This window comes from Simochromis diagramma, unplaced genomic scaffold, assembly GCF_900408965.1.
Source record: "Simochromis diagramma unplaced genomic scaffold, fSimDia1.1 OVJJ01000746.1, whole genome shotgun sequence".
Taxonomy (NCBI): Eukaryota; Metazoa; Chordata; class Actinopteri; order Cichliformes; family Cichlidae; genus Simochromis; species Simochromis diagramma.
This window is the reverse complement of record NW_024386757.1, coordinates 3,795,889-3,820,491: the sequence shown is the minus strand read 5'-3', so window position 1 is coordinate 3,820,491 and position 24,603 is coordinate 3,795,889. Positions and strand designations below refer to the sequence as shown.

Genomic DNA, 24,603 nt, shown 5'->3' with positions numbered 1-24,603 from the left:
GAAACTGTATTTTTAGCGGTGCATTTTGTTGCAGGCCAGACTGCTATTAAATGCACTCTCCTAAACAAATAATTCCTTTGTAGCACCACTTCGTCTTGGTTCAGAAGAGATGTCCTGGATATACGTGATAATGTAACACATTATCACAGTTTAGCGCGTTGGGTTGTGTTTTTAAAGCGATTGTTACGTTTTTAAAGCTTTTTAATGCGACAGGTGCGATAGCCGACACCACACCTTCACCTGACGTACAACGTGACGTATGACGCACACGTCGGGTATTCACTTTCTAAACAACAATGGGGATAGAAAATATTGCTCGAGGTGGTTAATGCTCCTTTCGCTGGTTGCCAACCACCATTAAATAACAACAAGAAGAAAATATTGATCTGCTTCTTCTAGTTTTACACGTTTAAGACGCAATTCAGACTCAAACAAAGCTGCAAAGCAGGAGAACAACATGACCATCAACTATTCTGTGCCACAGATCCAGTTCACTGCAGCACAGAGTGATGATGAGACCGTTAACATGTGCAACTTAGAAGTAGTCAGAGGTAACTGGATGTTCAATTGGATTAAATGCAAGGTTGATTGGATTATATCTGAAGATCATATGCTATTCGTGATAACTCTGCTAGACTCCAAATTGCTCATCCATGCAGGAGTATCTCAAAATTAAATGAAACCACTTAACACTTTTTCCCTAAAACGGACTGACATGGGACACATTAAAGTTGGATCGGAACCAGCTAATCAGTCTGAAGGTAAGTGTTTTTTTCACTCATTCGAGAGAAGTCCGAAATGCGTTCATATTACTGTTTGTTTTGACTTTTAAGCTACCCTACCAGGATATTTTCATTCAAATGCTAAGACAAAATTTCAATAGCTATGAATGTGGAGACTCAAAAGACTAGTTAGGTAATAGTTGCCGATGGATTTATGAGACTTAAAAGAAACTTGGACGTTTGCAACAGGTGAATCGGTGAACTACCAAGGTTGCGCCCAAATGCTTAAAGCTGTTAGCTGGTCAGTGTTTTCAGGTGTGCTTGTACTACCTGTACGGTGCGGAGTGCTGACTAAGTCATGTTAAACCCATTAAAACGTCGAGCTCAAATATCTTTTCATTTTTGTGCACTGTTCTCTTGTCGGCACACATTTTCTGTTTATTGAAGCCTTTTGTGAATAATTTTGATCATGTAAAAACTGGGAATTGGTCCCTATTGACAATACTCTTATTTTTTTTGCATTGCATATGTCATTCAGGAAAGGTAATTGGTCACTGAACTTTTTGCAACTATGTGTATTTCTCAATTTTGTGGCTTCAGTGCACGCAAATTTATATTGTTCAGTTTGCATGTTAAAAGCCTGCCAAGCACCCCAAGGTTGATTATGCTTGGCAAGAAGTCATTTATGAAATAGAGCTGATTAGACCATATTAAAATTTCTGTTTGGCACAGGAGCTTTTCGTGGACACAGGTATCCAGTCTCTGTTTTGTTAGCTCAAATTTCCTTTATAAACCAAGGTTGTTGGACATGTGTCTCAGTGAATCCAGCAAAGTAACAATATCAAATTTCACATTACATATTACTGATCAACATAGTAGTCTAGCTGCACCAACAGCAAAAATACTGAAGTCAATACTGTAAAGTTTAACAGCAGCACAAACTATAAACTCCAAAATAACCATACAGTTGATTCATCTCCGGTAATGTGTGTGAAGTAGTGAAGTATTGAAATTATTTTATGTTGCATAATGACAACATGTTGCCCCTATACATTTAAGGACAAAGTTCAATGACCGCCACCTGCTGGATGGTGAGTGCAGAGGGGCATGTAATTGTTGAGCTGGACAAAGAGAACATCTTTGCTGATGCAATGTCAGTCTTCTTTGGTTCATTCTATGTATTGAACCTGGAATACCACCCCCAGATATTGGTGAGGATGAATAAAATTAAACAAGATTTAAACGGCATTTACGACGAGGAAATTGAAAGAAAGCTCAAATTTACAAAACAAAAGTATTATGAGACGGGACCTAGGGCGCTGAAGCTTCTGTCGTGGAGGCTGCGAAAACAACAGGAAAAGAACAGAATTCATAAAATCAGGAACCCTGAGTCCCAAATTATTTGCAGTAAACTGGAGGATATTCAACGGGCATTTGAACAGTATTACAAAAACCTATATACCCAACCTCCCCTGGTAGAGAATACGACGATGGATGCCTTTCTAAGCTCATTAGACTTACCGTCTATAGGAGAATTGCAAAATAAGAAACTTATGGCTGAGATAACTGTTGAGGAGCTGCATAAAGCTATTTCCAGACTAAAGGCGAATAAGGCACCAGGCGCTGACGGTTATCCGTCCGAATGGTATAAAGCATTTAGGACACAAGTAACACCAGTGCTGCTTAATTGCTTTAATCATACACTAAGAACAGGAGTAGCCCCACAATCCTGGAGAGAAGCAGTTATCTCAATTATCCCAAAAGACGGCAAAGATACAAAAGAATGCAGCTCGTATAGGCCAATTTCTATCCTCAATGTGGACTATAAATTATTTGCTTCAATATTAGCTAAGAGACTGGAATCAATTATCCCGGAGCTGATAGACTTAGACCAGACAGGCTTTGTCTCAAATAGACAGACTCAGGACAACCTGAGGAGAACGCTACAAGTGATGGATCACATAACATCAGGAAATATTAGTGCAATGTTGGTCAGCCTAGATGCCGAAAAGGCATTCGATTCGGTGGGTTGGGAATATCTATTTAGGGTACTAACAAGATTCGGATTCAAAGATGGCTTCATTAAATGTATCAAAGCACTGTATTACTCCCCAACAGCCAGGATCAGGATTAATGGACACCTGTCTCAAAGTATTACTTTGAAGCGAGGGACACGCCAGGGCTGTCCCTTGAGCCCGTCCCTGTTTGCCTTGTACATTGAGCCTCTGGCTCAGGCTATTAGAGAAAACTCTGAAATACAAGGAATAATGATCGGGGGTGAAGAACACAAGACTTGTATGTTTGCGGATGATGTTCTCCTTTTTATTACAAATCCTGAGTCTAGTTTGTCCCAATTGATGACCTTACTAAAAGCCTACAATCACTACTCCGGCTATAAACTAAATATTCAAAAAACTCAATCCCTTACGTTCAATTATACACCTCGACCGGAAACTGTAAAGAAATTCAGCTTCAAATGGGACTCTCCTACAATAAAATACTTGGGAGTAAACCTAACGAAAGACATGTCTAGACTCTATGAAATTAATTATTGCCCCCTCAACAAAGAGATCAAATCTGACCTAACTCGGTGGTCTCTCCTCCCTTTGGATATGAGTAATAGAATAGAAATAATTAAAATGAACGTTCTGCCTCGAATCCTCTATCTCTTCCAGCCACTACCCCTGGAGATACCCCAAAAACAATTTGACGAGTGGGACAGATGGATCTCACGGTTCGTCTGGAACGGCGGAAGACCGAGGGTCCAGTATAAAACGCTACAATTGAAAAAAGAGAAGGGAGGGAGAGCTTTGCCGTGCTTACAAGATTACTACTACGCCGCACAACTGAAGCCCCTGGTAAACTGGTGTTCCCCAAACTATGAAGCTAAATGGAAAAATATGGAAATTACACAATTAGACTTCCCATTACAGTCTCTTTTAGGAAATAAGAACCAAGCTGAAAAATTTTACAAAGATTTGAACCATTTGACCCGGTTCACCCTGAAACTATGGTTCAGGGTTGTGGGGAAACTACAAATAGAAAAGCAGGCTAAGACCTTGAATTGGATAGCTTATGACCCGGAGTTTGTACCTGCCAGGCTGGATGGGACCTTTAAACAGTGGACTCTGAGAGGAATTACTTCTTTTTGTTCACTAGCAACAAATGGGGGATTCCAAAGCTATAAAACCATCTCAGATACATACGGATTGGCAAAGCACGACTTTTTTAGATACTTGCAGGTTAGAGACTATTACAACAAGACGTTGCTAATCAGAGATGAAAACGAATACAACCTAATTCATATCTTTCAAGAGGCATACAAGAGAAATGACTCTAAAAAGATGGTCTCGAAAATATACGGTAGTATACAAGCCTCTAAAAATCACTCTACGCTGTACATTAAGCATAAATGGGAGAGGGAATCAGGCTCACGAATTTCGGAGGACAGCTGGTGGGGAATATGTGAGTCTCAGGCTACCACTGCAAATTCAAGGTCCTTAAGAGAGTTTGGTTGGAAGAATGTAGTGAGATTCTTTAACACTCCTAAACTCACAGCTCGGCAAACAGGCTCACAGAGCCAGGGCCTATGTTGGAGAGGTTGTGGAACCCCTATGGCAAACCATTTTCATGTCTTCTGGGCCTGCCCAAGGATTCAGCCATATTGGGGGGAGGTGGCCCTTGAGATAAACAAAATAATTGGGATTACAATAGACTATTCATTTGATACGTTGTATCTTGGCAAATTGCCTACGGCACTCCCACATAAAGATATTTATTTATTGAAAATACTTTTGGCTGGCTGCAGAAAGGCCATAACCCGTAGGTGGCTAAAGGCAGACCCTCCAACTTGGGCCCAATGGCGTGGGATAGTGGAAGAAATTTTTGGAATGGAAAGGCTTACCTTTGTCCTTAGACTCGAGCTCGAGAAATTTAAGAAGCTCTGGGAAAAATGGGTTGTGTACTCCCCTTTGCACTGAATAAATGAATATTACCATGATGTAAGTAGATGCTATTACTGGAACTGTGAATGTCTCCCATGCTGACCTTAAGTTTTGTATTCCCATACTGTAAAATGATAAATAAAAAGTTATAAAAAAAAAGAACCTGGAATACCAGGAGTCAGCGTGTGCAAGGTTTTTTGTAAGGATAAACCCTGAAGAGGGAACAAAATGTACCTCCAAGGTTGGGACGAGCAGAAAGACTGCACTCAGAAAAATAAAGGTGCCAACTGGAACCAAAAGTGGTTCTTTAGACTGATGCCATAGAGGAACCTTTTTTGGTGCCACAGCACAACATCACTACTAATACATGTCACATATTAGTGTTTTAAACAGTAATAATTAAACATTTTTACTATACTATAAATAAATATATATAAATACTATATCTATAGATAACACAATTAATACATGTATTGTTTAATTATTAAAACATCAGAAAGTGATAAAACACATTAGAAATAGCAATAGCTTCATAACAGACCAATAAATCAACACATTTTCATCAGCAGATGCTTGCATGTTCAATAAAAATATTTCAACAAGTTTATGATTAAAATGATCAATGAACTTCAGCCTTACGCTATGTAATGTACGTTTCATGTTGTACTCATGGTCCTTTGTTAGTCCAGTTTAGGATAATGTCTCTGACGTATGTATCATATCAAATATATGTCATATCAAAACAATGAAATATACAAAGAAAATTTAACTATATTACAAAAGAACATCTATCTTGGAAACATCAAATGACCGGAGCATAACTTGCCAACTAGTCCGAAAATAAGTTATGCAGGAACAGTCAAAGACACACCTTCTCATGTCACATTTCTATTCATTTCTATATTAGACAATAAAGAGTTATCTAATCTAATTATTCATTCAAAACACTTATGCATAGCTGTATTTTATACAGCTCATACAGAATTCAAAGTACAGGTTCATGTGAGTATTTAATGTACGGCTCAGATCTACAGGATTTCAGAGTTTCTAGAGCAGACACAGAGCTCACGCCACAACAGGCTTCAGGCGCCATTTTAGTGACTTTAACAATATATTAAATTTTAATTTCGGTCTAGCTGACATTAGGTTATGTACGCAGCACGCAATTGAACCACATATTTTAGAACCTTTCGCTTCACATGGGACCACTGTGAAGCGAAAGGTTGTTCACATTAACCCTCATGTCACAACTTTCCTCCAGTGGCTTACTGAATTTGAGTGGAGAACTTCAAATTAGGTAACTGTTTTTGCCATTTTTAGTGAATTTCTTGTATAATTTAAGTGACCAATGTGTTGTTACCCATGTCTCCACAGATGATCCATGGCCCATGCTTTCTGGACATTTACACAAGACGAGCAACAATGAAGACAAGCTCTCTTGCCATCTTGCAAGACGCTGTCTCTGTCCAATAGGTTTTTTGAGTGCAACAGTTTTGATTTTTTTTCCTTCTTTTACCCGTTTGTTAAAAATAATTTCAGCTACTTACACTTTAATTGTCACATGTATTGGCTCACCCTACAAATCAATGAACTCAGTCCACAAAGCAAGATCAGGGTTCAGTGCAGGTCAGTCAAGTTCCTTCACACCACACACGCTCATCCATGTCCTTGTGGACCCTGTTTTGTGCATTGATTTGGTGGTGTGAGCCAGTATTTCGGACAAAGTGTATATAAAGGCAGAAGTGTGGGGCTTGATATTATATTCATTACAATTCAGTTAATTTGTATGGTGCCAACAAAATGAATGCCAAGGCACTTCACATTGTAGGTTTAAGACCCTACAAAATATAACTAAGAAAACCCAACACTTGAGCATATGTTGTCTGCCATGATATGGATATGACATAATATCATTATTGTTTGTACAACCATCTGAGAAAATAATGGATTACATGGTTTAGTAAAAACAAGTGCTTCCTCAATGAAAATATGTTTTCAGTTCTTTTCAGTTTTTGATTTTGGAAATGTGTATTTCAGCAGGGAAAAATCAGAATTGAAATAAAGTGGTGTAAAGCACAAGAATTATATTTTGTGTGTGTGTCTATCTACCTATCCATCCATCCATGCATCCATCTAGCCATCCAATTTTTTTGGAACCCTCCAGTCTCTTACAGTATGTTACTGTTAACTGAAATTACGGTAAATTACGACCTGTTAAACAGTAAATGACCGCCTGTTGGGACACGGTATCCTCTAGCAGAGATGAATATTTTTGGTATTGATGATGCGTGATAACGGTAAGTTACTGGTTAATATATTGCAGTTTATTACCTTGCAGCGGGCTTACAGTGACATACCGTGAATAAACGGTAGTATACCAATTTCTTAATCACAGTATGATGTTACTTTGTTGACGTAATTTACGACATAACGACATAACGGTATCTCACAGTGAGATACCGTAAAAAAGGCTACGGTGCATTACCATAATTTGTCCAAGAGTATTATACTACACCAGCAAAAAACGGTATCATCCTGCAGAACGGTAAGCTACTGTAACACGGCGTCACGGTATGACGCTGGCAACAGTGACGCCAGTATGTTACCGTAAAGTGGCGATGAAAAGTCTAACAGTGCACATACCTTTAACATTGCATGACGAACTCTGTATTCCTCGTCCACACATAAACGCAAAGAAGTTTTAAAAAATCTCCGTTTTCAGTGATTCGAAACGCCGTTTACGTGTGGACGAAACAGCTGCGTTTTCAAAAATACCCGTGTAGGTGCGGACGCAGCGTAAAAGAGTTAGTAGTTTATTTTATTACTACCTGTAGATTACTTGTATTTGCTTAATTGTTTACTAAATGTTTGAGGTGTGAAATAAACCGCAATGGAGCAAAATATGGGTGTGTGTGGTTGGAGGATGTGTTAGTGCGTGCGTGTGTGTGTGCGCGCGAGGGGGGGGGCGCGAACATTTTTCTTGTAAAACAAAGGGGGGCCTAGCGAAAAAGGTTTGGGAACCACTGCATTAGGTGAACACTCTAGGAGGAAAAGTGATTCTTGTGAATTGTGGAAGGGCAAATGTGTCGCCACGGCGTGAGCTCACCGGACCTTGAGCTAAAAATAAAATCTTTTACATTCAGATATTAGGCTTCATTAGGTTGATGACTAATAATACTGCAAGGGTGCTAGATACAGTAGCTATCCATATAGTATTTGTCAAGATGATTAAGTGTGGAAAACGTGATGTCCCAATTACTGCTAAAAATAATCAACATACATCAGCCACTTAATTGCAGTTCCTTAAACTGCAATCTAGTAATTTAAATAGTAGCTTTTTTTTCTGCTTTATATATAGTGTTACAGCAGTGCAGCAGGGGATATTGATATTAAACATGGCAAACAGTTTTTAAAAATGTGCTACTATTTGTGCAAATCCCTGTGAGCCAAAATCCCATACACTTTGTTCAACTCTGTGTATGATGTCATAGAACATGGCTATCCATTATTTGTTACCACTTAGAGACATCTCACTTTAAGTGACTCAAGTAAATACAAAAATGAATTTATGGATCTACAAAGACGCATGATGGGTCCACTCTAAACAGCATTGGTCACAAAGGTAAAGTCCAAGGACAGTCTGGGTAAGTCAGAGTGAAAAATAGATAAATAATAGAGTCAATAAAGAAAGTAAAGAGTAGCAGCAGCCTTCTTCTTCAAATTCCAAATAATTAGTATAATTTTGGCAGTACTTTCCATAACTGCAAAATTCAGCTGTTGTTCTCGTTTATCGGCACAAATCAATGGGGGGAAAAAACATGCCCAAAATGGCTACTGTAAAAATATAAAAGTGGAACACTGTAAAGTTGGAAAAGAAGTGACAGACCAAGGAAAACAATTAAAGAGAAGCTGGAAGGAAGGGTTGAGGGAAGAGCAAACACACAGTGCTGATGATGGCTGGCTGGTAAATGCCTCCCTCTCTCTCCACACAGCCATCTGAAGCTGTTTACAGCCACTCAACCCACAGCACATGGCCATTCGTTTTGTATGGCGAGCTTCCAGTCGAAGCGTTTGTTAACAATGGCCCAATGCCATCAGATCAAACCTAACAGTGATCAGATGGCATTTTTATGGAGGAGCCCATCATTTGAGGTGGCTTCCGAAAGCATCGCTGTCAATAACTGGCTGCTGAAAGAGGAATAGATGCACCGAGTGCTTATTGATGAAACGACTTGACTTTACAGAGTCAATACGCTACAAATGGCGACAGTAAGTAATTGCCTTCTGGAGCACACTCCCTCAACATCAAAGCCATGGAGCTCATGAATTTATAAGGTACTGCTCAGGTTTCTGACAAACCGCCCAACATACATGAACATGAATGATGCTCTCCCCGTGTCAGGAGGCAGGTCATAAGGGAGCAGTAAAGTTTTAAATTTGTAGTCTAAAACCACGCTAAACGTCATTATTGCAGGAAAATGCCAGAAGGGGCTATAACTGCACCAATGGGAGAAACTCTGAGGATAGTATCTTGTTAGTAAAAGCTTCAAATGAGGTCTACAGTCAGAGTCAAATGTCACCACTGCAACATATGAGGTTTAAAATAACTTGCACTGAAAGCAAGCGCCAAGGGAAAAATTACTCCAACAGTGCATTTGGTTTGTGTTGCTATCACTAAAAGAGGAGTGAAGGAATGCAGCTCTTATACACATATATGAAATATGTAGCAATATTAATATTCTGCCCTACGCTATCATCTCTTTTTCATATATTTAGGTAGCACCATTCAGTGGAATGGTAGAATTTGAACAAAGATCTTCAGGGACACTGCGGCAAGGTCAGGACTGGCGCTGAGAAAGGCAGATAATGTGAAAAACAGCCAGAGCTCCGAGGCTCCGACTTCCTTTTTTTACCCGCAGCTAAACACAACATGGATATGAAGACACACAGAAAAATGACAAGCAACATGGAAAGGAAAGGAAAAGGAAGCCATGTTTTTTAATGTGCTGTTTTGCAGTTTAAGGAATTAAAAATGATCATGTAACCAGACACATTATAAGACAAAGGCGTGGCCCTCAAATCAGAGGATGTGCATGTTAGGTTAACTGGTGATTCTGAATTGACCAACAATGTGACATAAACATAAAGTATTTGAAGAAGATACACTATATGAATGCAAAGATAAACAGCACTGACTTTTAGTTTAAAGTGCTTTGAGTGGTCAGTGACACTAAAAAAGTGTCATGTAAAAGCAGGTATATTACAAAGGGGTGTCTGGGTTAGGTGACTAGCGGTAACTACAGAAAGTCAGTGAATGAAACAACTTCTGTTAACACAAAGTGGGGTGTCTGAATCAACTGGATTACTGAGAGCGGAGGATACTGTTGATTGACATATCACACTGTGACAAAAACCTGAAAAGTTGTATTGACTTATATTTTTGGATGCTTATTATAGTCATTGGTATGGAATTTCCAATCTAGACATCAATGAGAAAGCTCATAAGTGAATTTATTAGCATTAGCATCATAGAAAGGTTGCATATGATTGCATTTGTAGGCAATATACCCTACCACGCTAGCTACCAAGTTAGCAAGCTTCGTATATTAAAAAGTACAACAGAAATGTTGATGTGTGGATGAGGTTGTAGCAGGTAAACAGATTGCTGTAATTAAGCTTAGTATTTCTAGTTTTTCTTAAATTCTTGGATGTTAAAATTTGTAGTTTTCTGCTTGAACTGGCAGTGGGGGGTGGAAAAGATGCATGTATATTTGCTAAAAAAAATATGTGATTAAAGGTTGTTAATGTGTCTTAAATCACTGGTGCTTTTTCATTCTTATTCTCTTCTAACTGCAGTTCGGACTTAAACTCCTAAAGATTTCAGCGCATTCATTCTCTGATAAGATGATTCGGGTGCTAACACCAGGTCTTCTGGGCAGGTTTCATGCAGACAGATGTTGACCATAATGACACTCGAGCAAGCATGGTCAACCTAATTGCCTATTCCCCTATTGAACACCGGCTCAAATGATGAGTCGAATCAACCATTGCCTATTTAAACAAGGACCCTAATTGTTCCCTGCAGGCTAATGGCTCATCACACATTAGACTCCTGAGCTCTGCTACCTCCCAGGTTAAAAGTCTGGGACCACTGAGTCTGCAGGGCACAGTAATGAATACATATCATCACCAAGGTAATGAGAAGCCCTGTGTTCAACGTGGGTCTCCAGCATCCCCTACTGGAAGTTGGTGTTTAGTGCTTCACACCCTGGTTTCAGGGGATTTGAACACTTTTCACAGGTTGTAAAATGAGATGCTGTGACCATGGCAGAAGCACCTGACGGCCTTTTGCACTGCAGTCTGAGTTTCAGCTTTGTGCCTTGTTTTGTGAGCAGAAAGGTTTCCGTACATGTGCAAAACAGGAGCATTTCAGTTTAAGATTTTGCTAACCCTGCTGATACTGGCAACTCCAGGAATTTTCAATAGATAATACATTTCAAATAAGGTCTCATAAATTCATTTTGGCATTATAGTTTATTTTTTGTTGTGAAAAGTTGTAACATTTGATCCAAATAGGTACAAATTTTAACCTAATGTAAGAGGTTAACAAATTAGCATTTAAAACGTTATAACTCCTGCTCTTTTGAATCTCCATTAATAAAAAATATTTTTTTAAACCGCACAGGTCACACCCCAAAGTGTCCCTTGTAAAGTAGTAAAAATGCTTTATTTGGACGGCTTACCTGAGCTAGTCTTATTTTGATACCCTGCATTACTTGTTGTTTTTTATTTATTATTTCCTGTTACCCCTTCATTAATATAATATATATTATTTTAGAAACTGACGGTTTGAACATCAGATGGCTGCAGCTGCTCTGCTCACAGGCAGAAAAGTGTACCTGTGATGACTACAATAGTGATATCCATTCTCACTGACGTCATATATAGCCAAGAGTAAAACGAAACTGTAGATCAGTCTGGCTCATGGTAATTAGTCATACATTCAACATCTCCCTTTGTTTTTGAGCAGCTGCAATAAAATGTGGCCATAGTTGTGAACGTTTTACTTACATTTTGTAATTACAGTTAACTTACCTGAACACTATTGTTATATCATAAAGCTTATTATCATTATTTCTTAAAAACTATTCCAGTAACAGATTAGCAAGCTTCCGTGTGGTTGGTACTTGCTTACACAGCCGTTAGCACAGATTGCTGCATAAATAAAAAGGAAAATCAGGCCATGCTGCATATTATGTAATAAATGTGTCCATCAAATACCTCATTATAGTTTGATTCATCCTTGTGAAATCATTCAGTGCTATCCACCATGCTGACGCCTCATATCTCCAAAAGGCACATGTGACGAGCAGCCTGATTGTCCCATCTGCTGCGTGTGCATGAAGGAAATATGCAAAAAGAGAGCCCGAATGTATATAGCTGTGTGTGTATGTGCAAGTGCATGTGCACATACACAAAACGTGCTGTACCTGTGTGTATGTGATTTAACACCAGGGAAGGCCTTTTTGCATCGTGTCAAAGCTGTTTGCTTGCACCGCCTGTCACTGTGCTGTCTCTGGCAGTCATACACAAACATCTCTGAGCTCAGTGACTCATCCTACTGCCAAGAAATGGAAAAGATCATATTTTCAATATCTTTTTTTTAAATTGGCTCTAAAAGGGAGTGAGTCCCTATAGGCTCCTATTTTAAGATACTTTAGCATAGAAAAAACACATTTACCACCGCAAATGTATTTATTTATTTAGTCTCTATTCAGGATAAAACCATTTGATGTTAACTTACCTGCCATTTTGAATGTGTGACATCACATAAATGGCAGACCTATAGATATCTTTACGATGGCTTTGGTTGCCCAAGTTTGAATGGGCAATTTTTAGTACCATTTCTCTAGTATCTAGCAAGTATTTGATGACAAGTTGGTATCTTCCATGGAAACCACAGGTGATACAACAATCTGGGAATGGGCAAAGCAATTACAAGCAGGTTTTTGGTGCAGCACTATGGAATTACATCTATGTTGAAAATTCAACACACGAAAAAAGCATAATCATGAGCACAATTAAATTTCTCTTGCATAATTTTAAAAACCCACGCACGTAGAACTCAGAAGCCACGCACACAAAGAAACCATCGTGCACGCAAGAGTGACAATGGACAACTGTTGTTTAAAAGCATCCTATTGGCTAACAACTTCTCAATCACATTTTCAGGAGATGGCTGCCCCTCCCTAAGCCTGGTTCTGCCAGAGGTTTCTTCCTGTGAAAAGGTTTTTCCTTCCCATTGTTGCCAAGTTCTTGCTCATGGGTGTCATCTGATTGTTGAGGTTTTCTCTCTGTTATCTTTATATAACAGTATAAATGCCATTGAGATGAACTGAACTTGGACAAGAAAAAAGACAAAGAGTATAACAAGAAATCAAGGTCACCTGACCAGGTGGCTGAATTGCGCCTGTTCACATTGTCATGGCTTAAAAAGATGTTTGAATAGAACAAAACCACTGTTAATGTGAACAGTAGCAACTGTGATTTTCTTTTTATCACAAGTCAAAATATCTGCTCTATATTGTTTTGAAAATTTATTCTGCACATATAAATATGGGGTACTTTTCATATGGATTATATTGAATATAACTGTTTTAAATGTTAAGTGGTGAGAATTGTATTATCAGTTATTAAGCAGGACTTCATAAACCACTGTTAACAGCACCTACTGTCCGTACAATGTCATTCAAACTTCACATTTTCATTCATTGTTCCATAAGTCATGTTGCCACTGATTGTCAATCGAGTTAATGTGTAATTTGGCTTAGCTCAGCCTTTTCGCTTGGTTTCCTTCCTTAAGATTGACTTCCAGGTGCTCTCAGGCTTCAGCGAGCAGTACATGGATCAACCCAAGGTGTCATGGTCCCGGGTGTCCCAGTCTTTATATTTTTGATGATTAATATTCTGTGATTTAGTGGTTTTTCATGGTTTAGTCTTTTGTATTTCTAGGTCCATTAGTTATTCATTGGTATTTTGGTGATTTCTAGTCTTTAGGGTTTGTTACTGCGCCTCCCCTGTGTTCCTTGTGTTGCATCTAGTTATCCTGGTTTCTATGTTCGTGTATTTCCTGTTTTACTTTGACAGTCCCATGTCCTGTGTTAGAGTATTCTGTTTTGCTTCCTCCCTGTCTCGTGTGTGTGATTAGTCCCAGCTGTGTTTCCCTCCTGTTCCTCATTCCCGCGTTACCCTCTTGTGTATTTAGGTCTCTTTCTTCCTCTGTCTGTTGTCGGTTCGTCTGCGTTTTTCACACCATGTTTCCAGGTTTCTAGTTTTATGCAGTGTTTTGTATTTAGTTTTTCCAGTATAGGTTTCATTAGCTCCATTCTAGTCTTTCTTTGCTTTTTGTTTGTACTTTTGCTCAGCCAAATAAAAGGCTTATTATTTGTTCATCACCTCACTCTGCCTCCATTGTCTGCTTTTGGGTCCATATTATCCTCACTCCACGCCGTCTGCCTCTGCAGATGTGACACAAGGGTCAAATACATCTTAGGTCCTGGGTCATCTCTTTGTTATATTATATCCTATATCCTAAAGATATCATTTTCAGATAAGGTTCATCTACTTTAGAGAGCTTTCTAGGCCTGACACTTATGGACAGCTTTGTGGCTTTGGCTCAGGAGGTAGAGCAGGTCATCTACTGGTGTTTCAGACTCTGGTTGTTCTAGTCTGTATCCCAAAGTATCCTTGGCCAAGATACAGAACTCCCAAGTTCTCCAGTTCTTTCACTGCAAACCACTTAGGTGTAGAAACACATGAATGGGTGAATAAGACATGTTGTATGAAGCACTTTGAGTGCTGAAATAGAAAACTATACAATAATAATTCCATTTACCACAACTTTTTAGGGACACTCAGCACACCATGCAGATATATAGCCAGTTTTTAGCTTAGGAATCACCTGGAGTAGATTTTTATATGCCATTCAAACTCCACTTAATTATATATCTTTGTGACAAGCTGTTAGTTTAAAAGTGCCTAAAGACACTATTTAAAATGGGTTCTTTGCGTTCTTTGCTCAAGACCACTTTAAAAAATACAACAAAGTCTGGTTCCTTTGAAGCAAATTACAAACTGAGGGTGGCTCGAGACTTTCACACAGTACTGCATGTGCATCTATGCCTGTGAGAGGGAGAGCACAAAAAATAATCACCCGATTGTGTTATGCTTCACACACTCCTGACTTCAAAGGGACTTTAAAATCAATTAGCCTTGTCATAACCACCTCCGCCTCCCATCTATCGCTCTCTGTCCCCCACCCTAGAACCCACACCCCAAACCACTCTGAATATATGCACAGACCTTAACCTGAATATTGTGATAAAGTACAAACACAGCCAGATGCAGGCTCAGCAGTGGTAGAGCCGCTTCTCTTTGAAGTCTGATTAAAGTGACTATTGTGCTGCATAATGAGACTTGCGCTGACCTTTGTGGAATAATTTGGCTTTATTAATTCAAAAACAAAAATTATCTGAGACTTTGTAGTGTGTGTAGGGGGTGTGCATACATTGTGTGTCTGGGATTTGAATAACACAGTAAATGCATATTGCCATGGGAACCATCTGACAGTTTACCTAGGGCAGCTTCTCTGTCCTTACAAAAGGTAATATGATACGGTGGGACTGCACTCCATTTGTGCAACCATTTCAAACTGTCCCATTTACTTGACATATTCAGAATATGTGATGTGCGACACATCATAGTTCATAATTTGAAAAAACTCCTTATTCCTGGTCAACAAATATTGGTGATTACTCTCTTTCAAAGCTGGAGTAGTCAAAATGTTCCTGCTAAAAGAAGATAAATGTGTGCACACAGACCCACAGAGCATTAAAGTATCACATCTTCATGTCCCCTTAGTGACTTTTAGCTCAGTGTTTTTGCAAAGAGCTGTGCATACATAAGGATGAAGCATGCTAAAATGACTAATTGCTGCTGTTAAAAAATATTTTTTCTTGTATTCCGTCTTAATCTCAATCATATGAGCTTTAGTGGCAAATACAAGTTAGAAAAATGTGCACACGTCCACATCAAAAAAGTGAAGTGGGCCAAAAAGCATGAAAGTAAAAAACTAAGCATCTCACTATAGTTTTACCTTTTTATTGCATAAATCCCAGCTTAGCAGAGAATGTTGATGACTACTCAGGTTTTTACCCTTTATCTCCAGCTGGGGTTCTAGGTTTGATCAAGCCAGCTAAAGCAAAGAAGGCCTAAGAACCTAAGAAGTACAAAGAACTACTTTTGTCTTCTCTGTGACTGCTGCTACGCAGCACAAACTCAGGCAGTAGCAGTCCACATCATCAGATGAGCCATTTCTGCGTTCTGATTAAAGAACAGAGTGTTTAACACCTACAGATTACCAATCTACCACAATGCCAGTCACTTAAGGGTTGGTGGCATTCCCTTAAGTGACTGGAATTTATTTATTTATTTTTTTGTAATAATACACCATTGCTGTATACATCTGATTCTGATTTTTCAAAGGGACAGTCCAAAAAAAATTTGGACTGACTGAATTTTAAAGGTGAATCAATGCAACCGAATTTTATGTATACATGTGGTTATGTTGTGTATTGCTTTAGCTCACCAGTTGCCCAAGAGATCATACATAAGATTAAGTGTAGTAGCCTGGGTTCAATTCCAACCTGAGTCTCTTTGTTGTGTGGCTTCCCTTGAATTCCTTCTTCTTCATTATTCTCATCAGATTAAGGCAAAAAATAAAAAATGTTGGTGTATTAACAGCATATATCAGCAATTAGTTTTTGAGTGTGTATAGGATGAAAAATAACTTTCAAAATTAACTGTGCAAACCAGCAAAAGTGAATATCAGAAAAACAATCAACCACCTTAAGAACAGAAAGATGCCAGAGACAGATGAGAACCCAGCCGAAGCACAGAAAAGAACCAACATCTTCTGAGCATGTCTCTGTATGTGAACACAATACAACTCCAGCATGGATACTGACTTACACAACACCTCGTGGAAAAAGCAGTTGTTGCTAATATTGCTATTGTTTTTCCAATGAATAATACAATGCCAAAATCCCAATTCCAGTTTACGGAGCCGTGGCTCAGGCAACAGACTGGGTTATCTACCAATCAGAAGGTCTGTGATTCGCTTCCCTGCTCCTCCAGCACTATCAGAGGTTAGCAGGCGTTCTGGCAAAGATTTGTTGAGAGCACTGGTCTTAAAGGCTGATGAGGCTCCACCTAGAGGTGGAAACCGAGAGCTAATAGAAAAACAGCCACTCACCCGGACCATGACACAATCCTTCATACCCTCTCCATGACACGCTGGATAGTCAGAACACTTTCAGCCTCAAACTCTCCCTGTGACACTTGGACTATTTTCACTATTTTCACTTTCACATATCTTGTTTACATTGTATACAGCATAACTTTAGAGTACATATTTAACATGTTGCATCTTCAACAGAGTACCTTATTTTTATTTTTCTATCTTTCATATTTATAATTTAATTCAGTGTATGTAGCAAAGCAAATTCTGATGCTGATCTGAATCAAAAGCATTGTAGGGCAGGCAGAACTTTGTAAATTTTATGTAGATTTTTTTAAAAATAAGTAAGTGTCTTTTGTTGAAGAAAATAAATAAATAAAGAGGAACGACCTCCGTGATCGGGTTATAGCCGCATCAAACTTTCTGAGCAGTGCCAGAGAGAAGGTGTTGTTGGACTTGGACAGAGGAGAATAAAGGAGGGCAGAACGCCAAGCAGGATTACTGAACTGAAATTATAATTCACATTTGCAAATAAATTACAAAATAAATAATTACATTTTACTTCTTTTTACCACCTAGTCAAACTAGTCCCCAGAGAATATTAATAATGTTACTGACTCATTCTGGTAGGTACTACAGAGAATCAAAACACACAGACATCTGTGCAGTTTCTTTCCATAGGCCTTCACTGTGATGAACATTTAGATCATTTACATTCTGCTAACATATCCAATATACCTGCTACTAAACTAAGGCATGCTGCATATCCAGAAGAGTACGGTCCTAGGAACAGCAAAGATACTGCACAGAACCCTCAGCTTGAAGGATAGACTGCCTGCAGGGGCGAGAGGGGACTTTTTATATCTAAGCAGCAGAACCCTGAGAAAGAAGAGGAACAAGAATCATCGTGGAAGGACAGGTCACTGCACAGCTTTTAACAGCAGATAGAAGATGTGGCTGTTGAATAAATTAAATGGTCATTAAAATGTGTTTAGAATGTATATGAAAATATAGCCCAATTCCTTTTATGTATACTCATACTTGCCCAATAAAGCTGATACTGATGTGTGCAGAATATCTCTGTTGTTGCTGTACTTTATAAAAATTTTAAAACAAACTAAGCAGTATTCAGGTCACTTTAAGCAATGCTTAAGATGGCTCACTAGATGGAGCAACACGCTCAGACCTGAAACTGCACATATTCAAAAAGTAGTTCAGTTCAGTTATTTCAGTCAATTATCAGGGAGAAATTAAACTGAAGGAAATCACAGTGCTGACACAGTCATACGAGTTTTGAACACAAAAAAGTGTGTCTTAATGTGTGAGCCAAGGTTATTATAGTTAACTTAAACTAAATAAAAACATTTAGTTTTTATTTTTATTTTAGTTCAATCAAACTTAAAGAACTTCACTTTTGAAATAAATAAAACCTATATAAAAAGGTTTGGTTAACTAATTGATCCACAGTCAATACAGAACATAATAAAGTAACCTCTATCATCTTCTTGATGTCACTTTGAGACACAGTGAGTCTCTCTGCTACCATAGTTACTCTACCTGTACAGGGACTGTCCAGCACATAACAGCAGGGTACAAGATTTTAACATGCACGGCATACATGGAAGACCATATACAAGTGGCTGGCACACTGTATAAAATACAGGAACATCTATGTTGAGTATGGGATATACATGGATAAATGGGATATACCCCACAGGGTGGTTGACAATGACCAGGCTAAGATCCTGCAGACTTACTGATACAGAATAAAAAAATATTTTACTCAAAGACATTTTTGGTAAAACAATGTAGGCCCTACTGTAGACCCATCGCCCACAGGAGGCATAGTAGGAGTCTGTTGCAATGTATGCCAGGTAGCAGCCAAGAGCAGTGACTCTGCCAGACAGATCTCCAGCTACCCAGAATGGTACTTGGGATATGGAATGTCACCTCTCTGAATGGGAATAGCCTGAGCTAGTATGTGAGGTTGAGCAAAACTGACTATAGTCAAGCTCGACTCAGTGCACGACTTGGGCTCTGGAACCAGTCCCCCGGAGAGGGGCTGGACTCTGTTCCAGTCTGAAGTTGGCCATGCTGAGAGGTGGTGGGCTGGGGTGGGTATCCTTGTATGGGTGGGTATCCCTTGGCCTGACGCCTATATTTTGGAGTTTTCGCCATTCGACAATAGGGTCATTTCCCTGTGCCTTCAGGCCAGGGAACAGGTCCTGAATGCCGTTTATACTTATGCCATATTTTTTAAGTGATTTCATGGACTTTGCTACAGTGAAAGAATTAGGAAAATAATTTGTGTCATCTTTTCATTTGATTTTATGTGATGTGTTATGTGTTAAGTGTTCATCCTTCTTAGAGTATTTGTACAACCTTTCCACAGTATAGCAGCTTTAGAGTTTAAAGCCCGAAAATGTGACACGTAGTGCTAAAATGCATCTTAAAGCACGTGTTTTGGATGCCTACACCACAGCTCTGTCTTGTCCTAGGTCTGAAGCAGTTTTTCTGAACAGTTTAACCCTGGAGAACCCATGGGGTCAAATTTGACCCCATGGTTTCCCTAGTAAACCAATGGGGTCGGATCTGACCCCATGGGTTCTCCAGGGTTAAAATATTTTCTGAAAACTGATTATTCAAACTGATATCAAGGCATTTGGAAAGATGTACTGTATGTCTCTTTACAGGTGATATAAAGAGAATACCCTCTTTTTAGAGTGTCTTTGAATTCAACCTATGTCCTATGTAGGTTAATTATTCTCATTTCCACGTGATATCCTTTTGTTCCTGACACATTACCAGGTCCATATCAGTATAGATATCCTTCTCTTTTTTTGAGCAGTGTATAAAACACTGAAACCAAAATGGTGTGTGGGAACAGAGAGGCATGGCTGAATAAGAGACAGTGTATGCTTTATTCACACTGACTAAATAACTCAAACGATTAATATATGAAAATTCAAAAGAACTTTATTTTAGACTTTCATGCAAGGAAACCTTAAGTGATCCTGATAAAAAATATTTGTGTAACCCTAGGTCATGCTTGGTATTAAAACAAATCTTTTACTGTCAGATTTGCATAGATGCAAAGTGAGACAAATGTTTGTGTGGGTTCTCAGCCATCCAGGTGATGGCAGCATTGAGAGAGATCTTGACGAAGGAAACTGGACTTATGAGAAGACTTATCTCATCCAAGAGGCTTCTTCGGTTCTAAAAACAAAAGGTGGAGAGTCCCGGGAATTTAAACCCTAGTGGGGATTGTCCCATTTGGAGGCGGTTGCCTTCCTTCTTGCAACCAATCTGCAGCGGCACAACACGCCAAGTTACAAAAATTAAACCCGGAAAAGAGTAAGATGTGGGCGGATCGATCGAAATGCCGATAGCATCGATACTAGCATGAAGGAATGGATGCTTTAGCTTCGTATTTTGAGGCATGTCTGTGCAAACGGCCGTGGCGTCGTCATCACCCCCAAAGTGTGGCTTGTGCCATCTTGTGGCATCACCTTAAAAATGTCAGATCTACACATGATGCCATCACCCCCAAACATGGGCCGTGGGAAACGCTGCGGTGGGTCGAGGCACCATCTGCTGACGTCATTTGTCCGCGACGAGGAATCTACGATGGCCGAATCAGAGTATGTGTTTGATTTTATAATCGTATCTAAGTTCATCCGTTCGGTTTCCTATGTGTAGATGTTCTGATTGTGCTTTTTCCTTTAAGTACGAATCTTAAAGGTTCGATTAAGGTATCTATTTAGAAGGATGATGGGTGAAAAAGGCGTATCTTGAGGAGCTTACTTTCACATGGAGCTAAGTGTGTACCGTCGGTGACTCGAAGGTAGCTCCGAACTGAATAAGTATACCCACGGCCTCCCGACCTGGCGTCACCCCTAAAATTTCTGGGTCAAGCTATTTGAATTTGTGTCAGACAATTCTGTTCTCCCGGCTGTCCTAATACAAGGACGCAAGAAAAGCCTTGGGATCTCAGGCTAACTAGGTCCTCATAAACACTATGTGTTTTTGGCGAATCAGTCTTAACAGACCTATTATACCTGTCATACCCCAGTAACAAGTAACCTACCGTGGTAACACTGAAAAACCAAGTTTTAGGTGATTCCTAACAAGTTTTAGGGTTACACCTGAAGCTACTCAAAGCCTCCAGTTCTCCACAGCACAATCCTGTGACTGAGCCACGTTTATTTAGTTTGTCCAAAGCTTTCTTCTCTTACTTTTTGTTCTCTTCAGGACAAAAAAGGCAATCAAGTTGGTTCCAGAGTATCTTCTGAAAAAGAGGAAGGCATACCAGGCAATCAAAGCCACGCAAGCCAAACTCGCACTGCTCGAGAAGAGAAGGGTAAGCACTGATGCCCATATTACATATATACAATACAATATATCCAAACGTCATGACCGTGCTTTGTAGTTAAAAGCTGTATGGAATTTATGTACTGTTGTGCATTCATGTGTACATTTCTGTAATGCTGTAGGTGACTAAAGGGAAAATCAAGTTCAAGCGTTTGGAAGATTTCTTAAAGGAAAGCCACACACAGCATCGGGATGACACCCGCATCCAAAGGGTCAAACAGAGACCAGCTGAACCACTGCCTCCAGCCAAGAACAAGCTTGCCTTCGCCGTCCGCATTAGACAGTAAGTACTGGAAAACAGACACAGGCTTCCAGAACCAGCCGACAGTTTGTTTAACCCGACTGGTTCTCTCCTGTTAGGACTAAAGGTGTCAGCCCTAAAGTGATGAAAGTGATCCAGATGATGAGGCTGAGGAAGATCTTCAGTGGGACCTTTGTCAAAATTAACAAGACCTCCATCGCCATGATGAAGATGGTGGAGCCTTATGTGGCGTGGGGGTGAGTGCATGAAACACAGTGTGCTTTAGAGGGTAACGCTGGCTTGAATTTGTGTTCAGTCCTCTACATACTGGGCTGTGTGTCGGACAGATTTCCCAACCTGAAGTCGGTTCGTGAGCTCATTCTGAAGAGAGGTCAGACCAGGATAGGCAGAAGGAGAGTTCCCCTCACAGATAACACCTTCATCGAGGAGCACATGGGTGAGTCACACTACACTCCCTCCCCACTCACCTGCACTTCATTTCAGCTGTGCACTCTCTCTCTCTCTTTCCATCCCTTCCTCTTTCTCTTCCTCTCTTTCTCCCTCTCTCTCATGTTTTCTCTTTTATCTCCCTGTCTCTTCCTCCTCCCACTCCCTCTGTCATACTCCATCTTTCTTTCAAGTGTTATGTAAAATAAAATACATGGTTCTATTTTTACTTCTTAAATTATTTTTAAGATTGTTTTTTGTAGCCATTTCCCTCAATGCCGGGTTTCGTGGCGGTTTTAATTTTCATGAATAAGACGCTCTCAGGACTCATCGAGTGACGCCACTGACCAGCCAGTGGGTTGTATGCAGTCTGACAGCATCACATTTTAGTACCTGGTCAGATCGCTTGGAACCCCGGGCAAGCAGTTGGCAAACCGTGCTGAGTTCATCCAATTAGGTACTAACAGAAAAGGGGCTATGATGTCCTCTAGAGGGCAGATGAACATAGTTGTGCGTATCAAGGTTTTGCAGACTCATGATCAATAACAACGTAATGTTAGCTTTCCTGCTATCACATGTGATAATTAGAAAGGTCCATGACCATCTGGTAACCACCAGGTGAGTATATCCCAACCAGTTTTGAGTGGTTGATGGAAGTTGCTGGGGAGATGATGGCTAAAGCCCCAGTCACACATGCCTACATATGGTCAGTGACTCCCTGGAAACCATCTGTGTCTATATAATAAATGGGTACTTCAGGTCCAGTTAGGGAAAATCTCCTTGTGATCTTGTGATTGCTTTGGTTGGCAGCATATTGCTCTGATCGCAGTTTGAATAGAAGTGGTGGACTTGTCTACAAACAGCATCTAGCTGTAGTGAAACAGCTCCGGAAATGGAGAAGGTCCTTAGAAACATGTTTACTGTAACACTGAGACACAGCTTTTACTTTGAGGTGAACCATGTCTATTTCTGATTTGCATTCCACTTTTTCAAATTTTACTACTACCATGCTTGGAATTGGGAAGTATTTGCTGACAAACATGAGATATTACTGGCAACCATGGCATTCTCCTAGCAACCGGAGAAATTAGTACAAGGTTCTTGGTGCCGCACCATGTTTGTAACTGATTTCACCCAGCAACAGTGGCTGTCTGTAGTACTGTCATGCAAGGACGTGAGTTGTCAAAAAGCTGTATGTAATTGGCTTTGCAATTTAAAAAGTGTGTAGCCGCAGCCTTTTATCACGATACACATAGTTGCCCACTCGTTTCGTTCCTGCCCATCTCAATGGAAAGTTGCTTATTTTTTATTAGCTACCCTTTCTTGAAGCCGGGCCCATTTTGCCCACTGCTCATTGTTTTTATTCACAGATATTGTTTTTATTGTGCTAACAATAAAGCACACAACCTTTTTCTGCTTTTGACTCTAATGGTAATCAGAATTTGCAAAATACAGATATTATGGATGAAAGATTATAGCTAGCGGCTAGGTCTCTCTTTTAGGTACAGTCTGTGGGATATAGCTGCTACACAGGCTGTTTTGGGAGTTTTTTTGTTTGTTTTTTTTTTGTTCATGTTGGCTGAATATGAGTTCAAATTCTGCAGGAATCAGCTTTAATGAGCTTTCTCTGCTCCTTCTCGGCCCACAGGTAAACACGGAATTATCTGCTTGGAGGACCTGATTCACGAGATCTACTCTGTTGGGAAGAACTTTCGAGCTGCCAATAACTTCCTATTGCCGTTCAGGCTGTCAGTGGCTCGTCACTCCATCAAAGACAAAGCTGGGCTCCTGAAGGACCTGGGAAACCCAGGGTACCGTGGCACAGATATCAATGTAATCATCAGACAGCTGAACTGAGGGGGAGCACGTGCAGGATGGACACTGGGTTGGACATCAGTTTCAGAGACACTGTACCTGTTGAGGAGCAGTTGTCACTTCTTTGGCAAAGAAGGTCTTATTACTCGTTCTGTGGAGGCTCTTGCCTTATCCTGTATGAATTATGTTAAAATATTAAAGTTAACACATACATTAAGATTCCTCAGGTTTTCTGAGGAACAGTCAATACTTGCTTCTTACGCAAGGTTATTAATGAAATGATCTAGGAGGGCTGTTCTCCATGCTGAAGCCAGCAGCCCACCTGCTATAAACTCTTATGGGGTCTGTAACCTCCAGTGTCAATAGGTTTAATGTGTGCAGCATGCTCACAAAACTGATTGCTGTTATTGAAGAGGGTGATGGATGGTATTGATTTATGTTATAATACTTTTTGTTTTACAATTAAAAAAACTAAACTAAATGACTGTTCGTGTGATGTTTGTTGAGGTGTTTAACGCACACGGTATGGTGAACGTTAAACAGAAGCTTGCACCACACAAGGGGAAAAAAAAAAGACAAGTTTTTGTGTGACAAAACTGAAAAGGTGTCTGAGGAGGAACATTTTTTTGCAGTGTTTTCTAACAAGTGGCGAACAATTTAGAGGCTCAACCACCCCAGTTAGTCCAGATATGTCATCTGGACTAACTGCCTTTCCACTTTTCAGTGTCTTCATAAACTTATACCGTCGTATACCTTCACCTTTTA

The 24,603-nt window shown here is 39.8% G+C and overlaps 1 protein-coding gene and 1 long non-coding RNA gene across 2 annotated transcripts; both read left to right on the top strand.

Moving 5' to 3' along the window:
• Nucleotides 1-1,798: 1,798 nt before the first annotated feature.
• On the top strand, nt 1,799-4,927 carry LOC120731336. The gene is made up of 3 exons (XR_005695329.1): nt 1,799-1,889; nt 1,928-1,933; nt 4,827-4,927. It is a non-coding gene; the product is annotated as an uncharacterized LOC120731336 (long non-coding RNA).
• Nucleotides 4,928-20,217: 15,290 nt separating this feature from the next.
• Nucleotides 20,218-24,319, top strand: rpl7l1 (ribosomal protein L7-like 1). The gene is made up of 6 exons (XM_040028325.1): nt 20,218-20,605; nt 21,216-21,324; nt 21,458-21,618; nt 21,696-21,833; nt 21,924-22,033; nt 23,672-24,319. Exons 1-6 carry the CDS (start codon nt 20,481-20,483, stop codon nt 23,878-23,880), a joined length of 852 nt encoding a protein of 283 aa, XP_039884259.1. The 5' UTR covers nt 20,218-20,480; the 3' UTR covers nt 23,881-24,319.
• The last annotated feature ends 284 nt before the right edge of the window (nt 24,320-24,603 follow it).

Coding starts and splice junctions, on each gene's coding strand:
- rpl7l1 (XM_040028325.1), top strand. CDS start 20,481: ATGTCAGATCTACACATGATGCCATCACCCCCAAACATGGGCCGTGGG. Junction 20,606..21,215: donor TCTACGATGGCCGAATCAGA/GTATGTGTTTGA, acceptor TGTTCTCTTCAG/GACAAAAAAGGCAATCAAGT. Junction 21,325..21,457: donor CACTGCTCGAGAAGAGAAGG/GTAAGCACTGAT, acceptor GTAATGCTGTAG/GTGACTAAAGGGAAAATCAA.